This window comes from Trichechus manatus, unplaced genomic scaffold (assembly GCF_000243295.1).
Source record: "Trichechus manatus latirostris isolate Lorelei unplaced genomic scaffold, TriManLat1.0 scaffold00029, whole genome shotgun sequence".
Taxonomy (NCBI): domain Eukaryota; kingdom Metazoa; phylum Chordata; class Mammalia; order Sirenia; family Trichechidae; genus Trichechus; species Trichechus manatus.
Window position 1 is genome coordinate 17,451,665 of NW_004443965.1, and position 14,826 is coordinate 17,466,490.

Here is a 14,826-nt window from a genome sequence, read left to right on the forward strand (position 1 = left end):
GCTGTGGAGGTTGATGAATCCCAAGATAGGCAGGTAAGACAGCAGGCTGCTAGCTCAAGTCCCAAGAACTGGAGGTCAGATGATGATGAGCTGGATCTAGGATCTAGAGCAAGCAAGCAAGCTTTGCCAGAACATCCATGTATATATTAGATGCAGGCCATACCCCTGAGGAAACTACCTTACAACTGATTGGCTGATCATGTCAGATGACATCATGGAGGATGACTAAATCATTACACAACTGCCAAACTACATCATTACATAACTGCCAAACCACTGAGAACCATGGCCTGACCAAGTTGACACACAACCTTAACCACCACAGGCCCCATTCCTACACCTTTGTCTACTACATACACCCTAATGTGAAGCTTATGTTCATGACAGCTGTTCTACATATCATCCCATCTTTCACCTAGATGAGAGACTAGGTAATTATTTCTCCTTTTGGATTTTTGATATTAAGTTCAGTATGAGCTGTGATTAATGGGAAAAAAAATGTAGTCCTGAATATGAGGAATGTTTGAAAGAGCTGGGAATGTTTAGCCTAGAGAGAATACTTTGGAGAGATAAAGATGGTGATTTTTTTTTTTTAAAGACTATCTTTTGGTAAAGGAAGTAGTATCCAAAGAACAAGTAGCATCAGTAGGTAGAAGATCATAAGAGGCATGTTTTCATTCACTAAGAAAAAAAATATTAATTGTATATCAGCTTGTGTTTGGTAGAGCAAGTATTGTAAATCCTTGTTCTAGATGGAGAAACTAAAGCTGAGAAGTTATGTGTGAACTTAACTCGAGGTCATACCATTAATTAGTGGTATAAATAGGTAAACATACAGTTCTTCCTTTCGTTATTGCTAGGTGCCCCTACAATACTAGGCAGCCTGTAAAAAACATTGAGGGGGTAGAGTCTGACCTCCTCTAACTTCACAAGGGAGAAGGAGAACCAAGATCAACAGCCCAATCAGCTGTTGATTCCTTTGAGGTGGAGATGAAACTTCCTTCCTCTCTCCACCGTCTTTACCAATTCTGACACCAACCGTCCCTCCCACAGCACTCTCTACTGGGTTCGATAATTCTTTGCAATGGCCACAGAGAACTCACAGACCATACTCAAGATTATAAGGTTTATTAAGGAAGTAACAGTTACAATTCAGGCTGAAGAACACTCAGGATACAGGTCTTCCATCAGGATACCCTCTTTCCAGCTGTACTTGCAGGCACGCCTCTCCCTGGCCCTCAGTCTCTGCCCAAAGGCATTTAGCTTTCTCTCCCCGTGGGCTGGGAAGCCCACTGCGCAATCTCCTGCTGCCAGGTCTCTCCTTCCTTGGTGGTGGTGGGCTCTTCTGTGCTCTGGAATTGGCTCTCTTTTAAGGCAAAACTGACCAATCCCCTTAGTGGGCCACAATTACCCTATCACGCAGTCCTGCCCAGTCACCTGAGTGGGAATTACAAGACCATGACCAGAAAGGCCACACAAAAGTAATCAATTGCATTGCACAGCCTTTAAGCAAAAATAGTAATAGTAGACAAACTCTAAACATAATAATGAGAACATTAAAATATTCGGTCCATTTACTGAAACTTAAGGGAGTAATTGAATTTTTTTTTCTTTTTGGTAGCTGTTGTATTTGTTGTTGATAGCAGTCATAGAGACAGAGTTAGTGAAGCACACAGTGAACTTGCAAAGTTGTTAACGGAAAAAGAACTTCGAGATGCTTTGCTCCTGATTTTTGCTAACAAACAGGTAATACATTTGTATCTCAGAATACTTATTTTAATAGTTTTGTGCCTCCCATGTCATACGGTAGCTGGAGAGACTTCAACAGAGAATAAATTCAGTAGATTTTTCTGAAGGTTCTGCTGTGTTTTTTTAGTTCATTTTATGTAGAAAGTGCTGTGCTGGGTACCTTGGGGTATGCAAAAAGAATAAGGTAATTGATGCTTACCAAAAGCTCCTGTGTATATGTGAATATATATGAGATTGTAGTACAAAGAAGACTGGTAAGTAACTTCAATAGTATTAACAAAGTGTTATGGGAAATTAGGAGAGAGAGTAGTTCCAAAGGTGGCAGCTTATAAAATTTGTACAGAGCAGGATTTGAGTTGAATGTTGAATTATGGATAAGACTTTGGGTCAATATGTGAAGGAAAGGACATTACAGACAGTGAAAATAATTTCATGAATGTTTTTAGGGAGTACCAGGCAGATCTATATGTGAGGGCTAGGTAAAACCCATTGTTGAGCCAGTTCTGACTCATGGCGACTCCATGTGTGTCAGAGAAGAACTGCATCATAGGTTTTTCTTGGCTGTCATCTTTACGGAAGCAGTTCGCCAGACCTTTGTTCTGTGGAGCCGCTGGATGGGTTCGAACTGCCAACCTTTAGGTTAGCAGCTGATTGCAAACTGCTTGGACCACCCAGGCTTCTCTGAGGGGTAGGGTAGGAGGATGAAAAAGAAAATCTAGAACAACACATAAGGCCAAATTGCGAAGGCCTGAAAAACTTAGGTTTTATTTGATAAGCAAAGCAGAGTCGTAAGAATGATTTTGGACTAGCGGGTGATAAGATCATATCAGTATTTTAAGACTGTAATTCTGGAGTGGGATCTACACAGAATGAATCAGAGAGGCAAGGGACCAGAAACAGGGAGATGCAGTAAATTGCTGAAATAATCCCAAAGAGAGAGGTAATGAGATCCTAAATTAAAGGAGCAGAAAGGTGGAAGCAGATTAAAGAGATTTTGTGGAGGTAGAATTGTTAGAATTTGGTGATTTGGGAAGATGAAGTACAAGGAGTAGCTGAAGATGCCTAGATCTTGAGCCTAAGCTGCTAGGAGGATGCGGATGCTTTTAAGTGAAATAGAGGAGCTGCCCGTTTAGTCTCATGTATCTACTTGAGCTAAGAAGCACACTCTTTATGAGTGTCATTTTATGTCCCACAGTCCAGTCTAATCTTTGTCTGAAGACTTGGCCTTGGGGATGGTTTTAGATCTGGGTTGACAGAGAGTCCAGGGGCCATACTTTCTGGGGTTCCTCCAGACTCAGTCAGACCATTAAGTCTGGTCTTTTTACTGGAATTTGAGTTCTGCACACCACTGTTCTCCTGCTCCATCAGGGACTCTGTTGTGTTCCCTGTCAGGGCAGTCATTGGTGGTAGCTGGCCACCATCTAGTTCTTCTGGTCTCAGGCTGATGAAGTCTCTGGTTTATGTAGCCCTTTCTGTCTCTTGGGCTATTACTTTCCTTGTGTCTTTGGTGTTCTTCATTCTCCTTTACTCCAGGTGGGTTGGGACTAGTTGATGCATCTTAGATGGCTGCTCGCTACCTTTTAAGACCCCAGACGCCACTCACCAAAGTAGGATGCAGAACATTTTCTTAATAAGCTTTGTTATGCCAGTTGACCTCAATGTCCCCTGAAATCATGGTCCCCAGACTCCTGCTCCTGCTATTCTGTCCCTCAAAGTGTTTGGTTATATTCAGGAAACTTCTTAGCTTTGGTTTAGTCTGGTTGTGCTGTCTTCCCTGTAGTGTGTGCTGTCCTTCCCTTCACCTAAGATAATTCTTGTCTACTATCTAGTTAGCGAATACTCCTCTCCCTCCCTCCCCACCCTTGTAACCATCAAAGAATGTTTTCTTCTGGTTTAAACCTTTTCTTGAGTGCTTATAATAGTGGTCTTATACAATATTTGTCCTTTTGTGACTGACTAAATTCACTCAGCATAATGCCTTCCAGGTTCCTCCATGTTATGTTTCACGGCTTCATCATTGTTCTTTATCGTTGCATAGTATTCCATTGGTGAATATACCATAATTTGTTTTCTGTTCGTCCATTGACGGGCACCTAGGTTGTTTCCATCTTTTCGCTATCGTGAACAGTGCTACAAGGAACATGGGTGTGCATGTATCTATTCATGTGACAGCTCTTATTTCTCTAGGATATATTCCACGGAGTGGGATTGCTGGATCATATGGTACTTCTATTTCTAGCTTTTTAAGGAAGTGCGAAATTGATTTCCAAAGTGGTTGTACCATTTTACATTCCCACCAACAGTGTATAAGTGTTCCAGTCTCTCCACAACCTCTTCAACGTTTATTATTTTGTGTTTTTTGGATTAATCCTAGCCTTGTTGGGGTGAGATGGTATCTCATTGTAGTTTTGATTTGCATTTCTCTAATGGCTAATGATTGTGAACATTTCTTCATGTTAGCTGCCTGAATATCTTCTTTGGTGAAGTGCCTGTTCACATCCTTTGCCCGTTTTTTAATTGGGTTATTTGTCTTTTTTTGTTGAGATTTTGCAGTATCTTGTAGATTTTAGAGATTAGACGCTGATTGGATTTGCTGTAGCCAAAAATTTTTTACCAGTCTGTAGGTTGTCTTTTTACTCTTTTGGTGAAGTCTTTTGATGAGCGTAAGTGTTTGATTTTCAGGAGCTCCCAGTTATCTAGTTTCTCTTCTGGTATTTGTGCATTGTTACTTATAGTTCGTATTGCACATGCTCTTTTTACCTTGCAATTTTACCTCTAGTAATGTATCCTGCAGACCAATATTCTAAGGTTATCCTACCAGTCATTTTGCAAATCTTGTGGCTGCTGGAGTATTGGATGTTGCTTGATTTTAAAGGCGGTTGTTTAAAGTTTTGTGGTTAAGAGGTATGTTGCCCATATGTTGTAGGAACTTCTACATCTTAAAGGTGGTCATTAATTTAGGATGCATAAGTAAAAGGAATCTTAGATTAGGAATTCAGTATAATATTGCTTTAAAATTATTCTGAAAATTATTTTGTGGAAAAATTAAATATCTGACTGAACAGAGTAGATATAGAAAGATATATATCTTTACATACATTTGCAAAATGATCTGTACGGTAAGGTTTTAGGATTTTTGTCTGCAGGATACATTACTAGAGGGTAGATAGATAAGTAGGTAGATTTGTAATGACATAAGCATATGACTTATGTGTGCCAACTGTCAATTTGGTACATAATACAACAGAATGCAATTTAGATGTTAAAAATAATGTGGAAAATCCGATTGTGCTGATAATGTAAAGATCTCTATTTTCAAAATGTGTAGGTAAATTAAAAAAAAAAACTCTGGAAACTGTAAGATTCAAAACAGTCTAGAGTATGCTCCTGTTTGTGTTTGTTTGCATGAATGTGCATGGAAAATCTCTGGAAAAAATGTTAAAAATTGCTACTGGTGGTTGCTTCTGGGAAGTAGGAGTGTCTGAGGTGAGAGAGAAATGAGCTCTTCATTATATAAACCCTACATATAAACCATGTTTTATGGTATGCATGTGTTAATGTCTTTTTATTTTTTAAGTTGCTATCTTATTATGACTCGGGCAGTATCTTCCGTCCAGGTTGCATGGCCTTTGTTGATTTCATTGTAAGGCTATTCTTACAGAATAAATAAGTTTGTTTTATATGTTGTTAGCTGCCACTGAGCTGATCCTGCAACTTATGGCAACCCCATGCACAACAGAATAAAACATTGCCTGGTTCTTCACCATCTGCATGATTGGTTGTGCATCGGACTGCTGTGATCCATAAGTTTTCCTCTGGCTGATTTTCAGAAATGGATTGCCAGGCCTTTCTTCCTAGTCCCTCTTAGTCTGAAAGCTCTGTTGAAACCTGTTCAGCATCATAGCAACACGCAAGCCTCCACTGACAGCCAAGTGGTCACTGTGCATGAGGTGCATTGGCCAGGAGTCAAACCCAGGTCTCCTGCATGCAAGGCGAGAATTCTATCGCTGAACCACTACTGCCTCCATATATATAAAATAATTTTAACCAAAACTCTAATTTTTCTATTCTTATTAATCTCAGAGTAATTATTGAAAGGTGAATTTGGGGTTCACTTTTGTTTAGGCTTCTGTTAGAAGGATGTCAACAGATGTCTATAGAAATAGTAATAATTAGCAGAATGATAATTTGAATGGACTGATACAAGTTTATGATGTGTATATATCTTTCAGGATGTTGCTGGAGCACTTTCAGTAGAAGAAATCACCGAACTTCTCAGTCTGCATAAATTGTGCTGTGGCCGTAGTTGGTATATTCAGGGATGTGATGCTCGAAGTGGTATGGGACTGTATGAAGGGTTGGACTGGCTCTCACGGCAACTTGTGGCTGCTGGAGTATTGGATGTTGCTTGATTTTGAATGCAGCAGTTGTTTAAATTTTGTGGTTAAGAGTTATTTTGCACATAATATGTTGTAAGAAATTCTACATCTCAAAGATGGCAGTTAATTTAGGGTGTTTATATAAATAGAATCTTGAATTGAGAATTCAGTACAATATTGCTTTAAAAAAATTATTCTGCAGGGAAATTTAAATATCTGTGCATATTAGATTGGATTAAATAGGGATTTCTTGAATTTACATTTTTTAAAAACTAAATTTGTTATTTAAGTTTTTCAGATTATATGCGACCCAAATATTGGGACAGAAGTAGTCACAGAGAAAGGGTAAGTGGAGGTTTATTCTTTCAGTGAAAAAAGAATAGCCACCGAGTGCCTAATGGAATGAACCTCTGTTAGGAAGCAAATGAAGCATTGCTTCTTTTTTAACTTGCCTTTTCACTGAATTTTGGCAGTATTGAGTAGCAAAAATGATAGTGGTTTAAAGAAATAGAATCCAAACTGTGTCTTTGGGTAATAGGATTCCTTTACTTTTATGCTCAGAATAAAAGGATACCTTTAATGCTAAGAACTATAAGGTATATACTTAGAAAGTTAACGTTTGATACAGAGTGTTTTATTAAAACGTTCTCCTAAAGCATTTTGTATAAAAACATAGTAAGACAGAATGAAATGTTATTTAACTAGGCCTAATTGATCATACTTGTCACATTAGTATTAAATTGAAGAACATTAATAAAAGTGTGAAAGTCATTTTCTAGTTCATCTTCACTTATGAAAGACCCATTTCCAGGGCTGAACCTACGTCCGAACTCTATATTGGTCCTATTTTTCAACATATTTAAAGTACTTAGTAGTGTTTCTTTTAAAAATAATATTGCATTCTTAATGGGACTATAGGGAAAAGATAGTAAGTTACACACAGAACCAGGGTTGGCTTTACATGAAAGAGACCCAAATAGAAAACTACCTTTACCTTAAGAGAAGTTGTTTAAACAGTGGGAAATGCTTATTACATTAATTACTTCAACATATTTTACCAAAAATAAGCACATTTTTCTTGACTATAAGATATGAACAAAGCTCTTCTTAACAAGGCCTTGGAAAAATATTGAGGAATAAAATATCTAAATAAGGAAAGGAAGAGATGTTCAGAAAGTTTACATCACATGTATTATGCAGTGTTCTAAAGTTTAAAAATTTTGTGCTCTGTACTGTTTTTCAGTTTTTAAGGTTACTCCTTTATGATGGAAGCATGATTTTGAGATTACATGTTTTTTTAATACTCTTCATATTTTAGGATGAAGTTGAACCTTAAATCTTATTAATTTAACTGTCTTAAGGACAGAGATATTTGATGAAAAGATGTGGCCTTTAGGTGGCACGACGTTTCAGTTCAGTCTTTTCAAATATATTGTGTTTGTTTAAAACCAAAACTTTTAGCAAACAAAGCATTAAAAAAAAGAGCCCATCCATGTTATGGGCAGTGTGTAAATATGTAAATATTTCATCCTTTATTTTTCACGTGCAAGGTCATGCTGTTGACAAGTGTCATTTGTGTGCGTAAGTAATACTTCTGAGTTAAATTATTTAATATTTGACTGATTACAGTAACTGTGAAAAATAAAGTTGTTGCATTTGCCTGTGAGCCCTTGGACTGTTCTCTTTACTAGGTGATTGGGGAAAAAAAAGCGTAACACTAACATACGAACTTGGTTTTCTTGTAAATTATTAAGTTTATTTCACCCATTTTGCTTAACTTTGTAATTCATATTCTTAGTATATTGCTGAATACAAGTTAAATAATGTGCTTACCTACGCTTGAACTTGATTGTACAGTATGTAATGGTAGCGTTTATGTGATTTTTTAATTTTTTTTTCAGATTCCTATTACTATTTGTGGTTGTATTCTTTCATTAATCATTACACAAGAATGTGCTAGGTTCCCCTGGGAAGTAACAAGTTAAAGAACAAGAGGTTTTAAATGCAATATAATAAAATTTGCTTCCTAGCTCTGAATTTCTGTATTAAGCCTAAATTTTATTAATATGGTTTATGTAGAGCAAGTTTGACAAGTGTTTAGCCCTGGGCTATAGTTCAGGAATACTTTATAGCCAGCAGAAGCCATTATTTACATTACATAAATATATGATCAGTGTAAAACCAAAAAAAAGACCCACTGCCATCAAGTTGTTAATTCTGACTCATAGCGACCCTATAGGTGGGTAGAACTGCCCCATGTAAGGTTTCCAAGGAGCAGCTGGTGGTGGTTGACCTTTTGGTTAGCAGCTAAATGCTTAACCACTGTGCTACCAGGGCCCCATGATCAATATAAACCAAAAAATACCCTCTGCCCTCGAGTCGATAACGACTTATAGTGACCCTAGCAGTAAAATGTTAAGATCATTTTAAAGGCCTATCATTAGAAGAAATTGTTTCTTGAACCATATATCCAGTATTATTGCTAGTAACCAATTTAAGTCATATTTGTGCTGTCGTTAAGAGAACAATAAAATAAAATGAAGGGGGGGATTGACTTTCATGTCAAATTTAAGATGTAGTTTATTTGATAAAGCAAAGATTCGGAAATAACCTATCCTGTATTTGCAATTTAAGTCACATTTAAATGCGTCCAACTGTAGTGTTTGGGGAAGTAACATTTTTTGCACTGAACAAAGTAACACTATTGCTTTTAAATTTTTTAATTTATTTCATGAGAACATAGCATTTTAAATGATTTAGAAAATAACTTTGAAAACTTAGTTATAGCCTATGAACTAATATTGTTAAGAGAAAGGTTTTTAATGTTACATTGGGCTATTTCTCAGTTTGCAAATTGGTAACAGTTGTGCTCAAAAAAGAATAAAGAATGAAAAGGATTAATGAGTATCAGATTGTATGTTGCTAATAATTTTAAACATGCTTTAAAAAAGACATCTGTCAATGAATGTTTTTAGGTCTAGTGATTCTGTTAAATTTTTGACATGCAATGGAAAAGTTCATGAGTGAAATGTGATTTTCACTCAAAGCAAAAATATTACCGTAATTTTTGGGGAGTAAGGTATCACCACCACCTGGTGGCAGCATTACCAAAAATTTACGATTTTAAGCTTTCAGGCATGAATAAATTGCTAAGTAGGTAAGTCTAAACACCTAAAATTAAGAAGAAAAGGTAAATGTCATAGTGAGAAGTCTTTTTACGTCCAACTTTGTTCTACTTTTAAAAAGGAAGTATGATACTAGTTTCAGATAGCGTAAATTGGTGTATTTTCCCATTTACAAGAGTTTGTGGTATAAAATGAATAAAGGAAATGATCCTGCAGATCAATAGAAGAAAAAGTATAAGCTTAAAGCATAAGAAGGTGAATTCTCTAAATAGGTCTGCTGAACATTTTTGTAAGTTTCTTGAACAGTCTGTCTGGAAACTAGCAGTTGTTTTTAGTAGTTCTGAAATAAGAGTAAGTGAAGAAATGAAATTAATACAAGACTTAGAACTCATACTGTTTTACAGCTCCGGTTTCTATTAAACCTCTTATTATTAGATGCTGTTATGGATTGAATTGTGTCCCCAAAAAATATGTGTTGACAAAGTGGCTGCAACAGTGGGCTCAAACATAGCAACAGTTGTGAGAATAGCAAGGGACCAGGCAGTGTTTTGTTCTGTTGTACACAGGGTCACTGAGTTGGAACCAACTTCATGGCATCTAACAACAATAAATCCTAACTTCTATGCCCGTGGTTTTAATACCATTTGGGAATGAGTTGTCTTTGTTATGGTAATGATAGGATTAGTGTACGGTGTGTCCTAAATCAGTCTCTTTTGAGATATAAAAAAGATTAAACAAGCAAGCAAGAGAAGCAGAAATGGGAGAAGAGAGATGCCAAGCCACATGAAGACTGCCTAGGAGCAGAAGCTCAGAAGAGACAAGAACCTTCCTTCAGAGCCGATAGGGAGAGAAAGCCTTTCTGTAGGGCCAGTGCCCTGAATTTTGGACTTCTAGGCTCCTATACTGTGAGAAAATAAATTTGTTTGTTTAAAGCCACCCTCTTGTGGTATTTCTGTTACAGCAGCACTAGATAACTAAGACAGATGCTATAATTTTTAGTCAGTGTATACTTTCTTGAAGGTGTATTATACCATGGGATATTGACTAAGGTAAGAAAAGACATGCTATACTTTGAGGACAGAAAACAACTGTTTAGGTATAATGGAAAAGGAATGTGAAAATAGTAAACAAACTTACATACAAAACCAATGAAGCAGATATTCATTTATTCTGATTCTCGTATTTGAAAGACTATTTTATAATTATTGAGGAATTTAACACTTTTGACCAAAGGGGACTTCCTTTTTACTTACTGAAGCTTTACTTAACCACGTCTTACTACTTAACAATGCTCAAAAGAAAGACAAAACTAATTGGCATAAAATACAAACCTTGCAAAAGAAAAGAAATGGTATATGATATTAGATCCTAGGACCTTTTCTTTGTGGAGCTAAGGAAACACATGAGAGCAGATTATCTGGCAGGTTTTTTAAAAAGTAAGGAAACAAATGCATACCACTATGATAATTTAATATGGTTCTGAGTCTCATCAGAAATTATCTATAAGGAGTGCTTTTTGCCTGCGTTTAGTCCATTTCAATTTATCGCCTCCTGGATGAGAAATACTGTAAGAAAATCAAAGGCAGAGTTTTAAAAAAATGGCCTTTAATGAAAAATATAAAAATATTGCATCCTTGAAACATGATTAGTATGTTTAGCAAGTCTTAGAACTTCTTAATGTTCTATGTTTAATATACGTATTATTTTAATTTACAAATACAGTGAAGCATATCTTATTTTACTTGATGGTAATATTTATGATGCTGACATCCTCATAGGGTTTATCTGTTTTGGGATTGACTTTGACGTTGGAGATCCTTTGCACAACTTCCATTCCTTTAGTCACTCGTCCAAATACTGTGTGCTTATTATCAAGCCAAGGCTGTGTTGGAGGAGAAACGGAAAATCTTGGTAAACCTATATTTCTTAAATCACACCCTCTGGGTGAGCAAATTAAAGAGATTTTAAATTTATGCTTCATTTTGGTATATAGTTAAAAAGAAGTACAATAATTTCACTTAGCTTTTAAATCAATTTCCATGTTTAAATAAAAAGAAATAAAAGTATAATAACATTTCATTAAAAATCTGCATCCTTCAGACCAAAGGGAGCTGGAAGAAGTTTGCTAAAGAAAAGTTACTTTGCATAGCTTAAAGACTTATGGCTCAGGCTTTAAAAGTTTTCTGCAAGAACCTTACCTGAACAACTAAGAGGCAATATGGAATAGTTTAATAAGCAGCATGTGCTTTGGCGTTAGATAGATGGGAGGTCAAATACTGGCTCTGCTACCTGGCCTTTTAGGAATTAAACATGTCCCACTGTTTCCTCCAGGGCTTCAAACTGGTTCGTTCAGGTTCGAACCCCTGCTGAGAATCTGCATTTCTAACAAGTTCCTCATGAGCTACTAATGCTGCTGGTTAGGGACCAATTCTGAGAACCACTAGTAGAGCACTGGTTTTCAAAATCATTATACGTAAGAATCACCTGGGGATCTTGTTAAACTGTAGATTCTGATTCAGTATATCTGGGGGTGGAAATGGCAAATTCTCAGCAGGGGTTCGAACCAGAATGAACTAATTGGAAGCCTTGGTCTCCTCATCTATTATTTAAAACTGGGTATAGTGATACCAAAGTATTGTGAATATTAAATGAGACTATGTACCTGGCATGTGTAATAAATCTCTCTCCCTTCTTCAATGCTTGGTGCTTAATTTAAAAAAATAATGTAATTTTTGTCATTTTGTGGAACTGCATAGCAATAGAGCTAGATGATTTTATACAGTATTTCCTCAAATTTAAAATGCCATTATGAGATATTCTGATTTCAGAGATATAAAAATGTGGAAAAAGTTTTGAAATCAGGAATTCATACACTCTAATCACTCCATTCTGAAGAGAGACAATAGGTCCAGAGATGTGAAATAATTTATTTCATATAATTTGTTTCAGATTGAACAATCAGTAGTGGCAGAGTTGAAACTTAAATATCGTGAATCACAGAGTCCATTGTACTTCCTTCTATTTGAAAGTACTGTTTTGCCAAGTAAAACTGGATTTGTTGGGTAATTTTACATTTTTCTCTCTAAATTTTCATTTTTATATCCTGGCATATATAAATAATGGCAGAGAATAATGCAGCTCTCTTCCACTAAATTCACTCTGTTAGATCATAGCCTATGGATCCCTGGGTTAAAGTGCTGTTGTACTTACCGTTGGTACTACTGTTATGAAAAACTGGGATCCGTTAGTATTTGATCCAGCATTGGCCATGCTGAGTGTATATGGTCTGTCATGCCGTAATGTTGTATGAAATTCATCTTCAAACTCTCCTCCCCATATGCTTTCTCCTCCCATACCAGTACCTGTTGGATCTCCAGTCTGAATCATGAAGCCCTTAACAAAAAAAAAAAGCATATTACACTGCTTTTCTATATATGTATACTTTGAAGTTTTATGTATTTCTTCTGATAGTACTTTGTATTCAGTGAAATCTTAATTTCCTTAACATTTTATAAAGTGACTTGATTAAACCTGTGGTAAGTTTAATTTGGATGTGCATTCCATTGCTTAACCACAACCTTATTCTCAATAATCAACAAATATGCAAAGGTCTGCTCATTTATAGACCTATATATTGTCTTTTTCAATAATTTAATTAATATCATTTAATTCTATAAACAAGTCATAAGATACTACATTTTATGTCTTACATAATGTGCAAGAAAATAGTCTTAAGGTGTCTACATTTTTTACTTCAAAATTAATGGATTCTTTGCCTTCTACTGGAGCACTGATGGCACAGTGGTTAAGAGCTTGGCTGCTAACCAAGAGGCTGGCAGTTCAAATCCACCAGCCACTCCTTGGAAACCCTGTGGGGCAGTTCTAGTCTGTCCTATAGGATTGCTATGAGTTGGAATTGACTTGATGGCAAGGGGTTTGGTTTTGCCTTCTATTAGTCCTTCATATAACCAGTCATCACATTCATACGCCTGTCCTTTCCCACCAATTGAGTTCCTTGAGGGAAGAACCTATTTTTATTCACACAGTCTGCTATAATAAAGGAATTTATTTATTTTCTGAATGGGAGTATTCATCTTTCACAATTGGAAAAAAAAATGCACTGGCCCTCCTGATAAAGCCATTTTTCCTACTATAATTTCATCAGTCATCAGCAGAATGTCCCACTGCCTCTTGCTCTCTGCTCACTAAAGTTGAGACCCTTAATTCTGTCACAGTTATCTTCTTTTGCCCCACTATCCTCCCTCTCTCCCCCAAAACCCTGGATTTCCTGAACCACTTCACTAATTTCTCTAGGACTGTGAAATCCGACCTTTCCTCCTGCCATTTCTGACCTGCCAATCACCAAGAACTATGTCACTACTCCAATCTAATTTATGGAATGCTGCTCAACAAATCCCAGGGCCGAGCTCACTCTGCTCTTTAGGTACTACAATGGTTCTTACAGAATAGGTGGCACCATGGCTCTTTTATTATTTAAAATCTTATATTCTAGATCTAGACCTAGCCAGCCACTAGGAACAAATTACCTTGGCTATCGGTTTTATCTCAGCATGACCTTCACCCTGCACTTGTTATCCTTTGCTTTAGCTGCATAAAGAAGCCCTGGTGGTATAATGGTTAAGTGCTTGGTTGCTAACGAAAAGGTTGGCGGTTTGAACCTACCAGTCACTCTGTGGGAGAAAGATGTGGCAGTCTGCTTCCATAAAGATTTACAGCCTTGGAAACCCTATGGGGCAGTTCTACTCAGTCCTTTAGGGTCGCTATGAGTCGTAGTAAACTCAACAGCAATGGGACTTCGCTGCTTACAAGATATTGCCACACTGTTTCTGAAAAGATAACCATGCTATTATTCCTGGTCTTGCTTCTAGATCTGATACTCATGACCACTCAGTCTTCCTTTGGCTTTCATAATCCATTTTTCTGCTCCCTTCTACTAAACCAATAAGTGTGACGGAATAGGCTAAACCTCTTGTTATGCAATAACCTGTTGTTAGTTGTCGTAGTCAGCTCTGACTCATGGCGACCTTATGTCAGAATGAAACATTACCTGGTTCTGCACCATCTTCAATGGAATATTTTGAGTCCACTGTTGCGGCTATTTACAATAATGTACTGTTCCTTCAAGTCGTAATAAATTTGCATAACCTACCTTAATTATACGGTGAAATGTATGCCCATTATAATAACCATTTCTGCTGTGAACACAGAAGTTTTCCACTGTCTTGGGGCACCTAAAAAGATATATAGTAAAAATATCAAACCTATCCAAAGTATAAGACCATTTTCTTTGCAGTTCTGCTTCCTAATGTTTTCAGTATCTTCTGAATGTTTCAGAAGGCAGTATTTTTTTTCATAACTTCTTTCAATCTCAGGACAAGCAAAAATTGAAAAGGCATATAAATAGTAGTATATTCTTATTTAATTTAGTATATTTAGATCATGATTGCTTATTTGAGCTTGATAGTTTTTAGATTTCAGAGTCATTTAGCAGTTAAAAGAAAAATAACCACAGCACCTTAATATATATAGTTCACTACATATGGTGAGAGAAG

At 36.6% G+C, this 14,826-nt stretch overlaps 2 protein-coding genes across 8 annotated transcripts in view; one reads left to right on the top strand and one right to left on the bottom strand.

Annotated features, from left to right (window-relative positions):
- The window catches only part of TRIM23 (tripartite motif containing 23), a 46,293-nt gene extending 37,936 nt beyond the window's left edge, over positions 1-8,357 (top strand). Inside the window, exons 10-12 of one of the 3 annotated variants that reach the window (XM_004374541.2) lie at positions 1,622-1,746; positions 5,982-6,087; positions 6,419-8,357. In XM_004374541.2, coding sequence (XP_004374598.1) covers positions 1,622-1,746; positions 5,982-6,087; positions 6,419-6,477 — 290 coding nt within the window. In that variant the 3' untranslated portion in view covers positions 6,478-8,357. Of the gene's footprint in view, positions 1-1,621; positions 1,747-5,981 lie in introns of all 3 variants that reach the window. The other 2 variants (XM_023729597.1, XM_023729598.1) reach the window with 2 other exon arrangements.
- Positions 8,358-10,144: 1,787 nt separating this feature from the next.
- PPWD1 (peptidylprolyl isomerase domain and WD repeat containing 1) overlaps positions 10,145-14,826 on the bottom strand; it is a 28,082-nt gene continuing 23,400 nt past the window's right edge. For 2 of the 5 annotated variants that reach the window (XM_004374545.1, XM_012555000.2), the window contains 3 exons: positions 14,424-14,505; positions 12,464-12,646; positions 10,847-11,135 (listed from right to left, as the gene is read on the bottom strand). In XM_004374545.1, coding sequence (XP_004374602.1) covers positions 10,992-11,135; positions 12,464-12,646; positions 14,424-14,505 — 409 coding nt within the window. In that variant the 3' untranslated portion in view covers positions 10,847-10,991. Of the gene's footprint in view, positions 11,136-12,463; positions 12,647-14,423; positions 14,506-14,826 lie in introns of all 5 variants that reach the window. The other 3 variants (XM_023729599.1, XM_023729600.1, XM_023729601.1) reach the window with 3 other exon arrangements.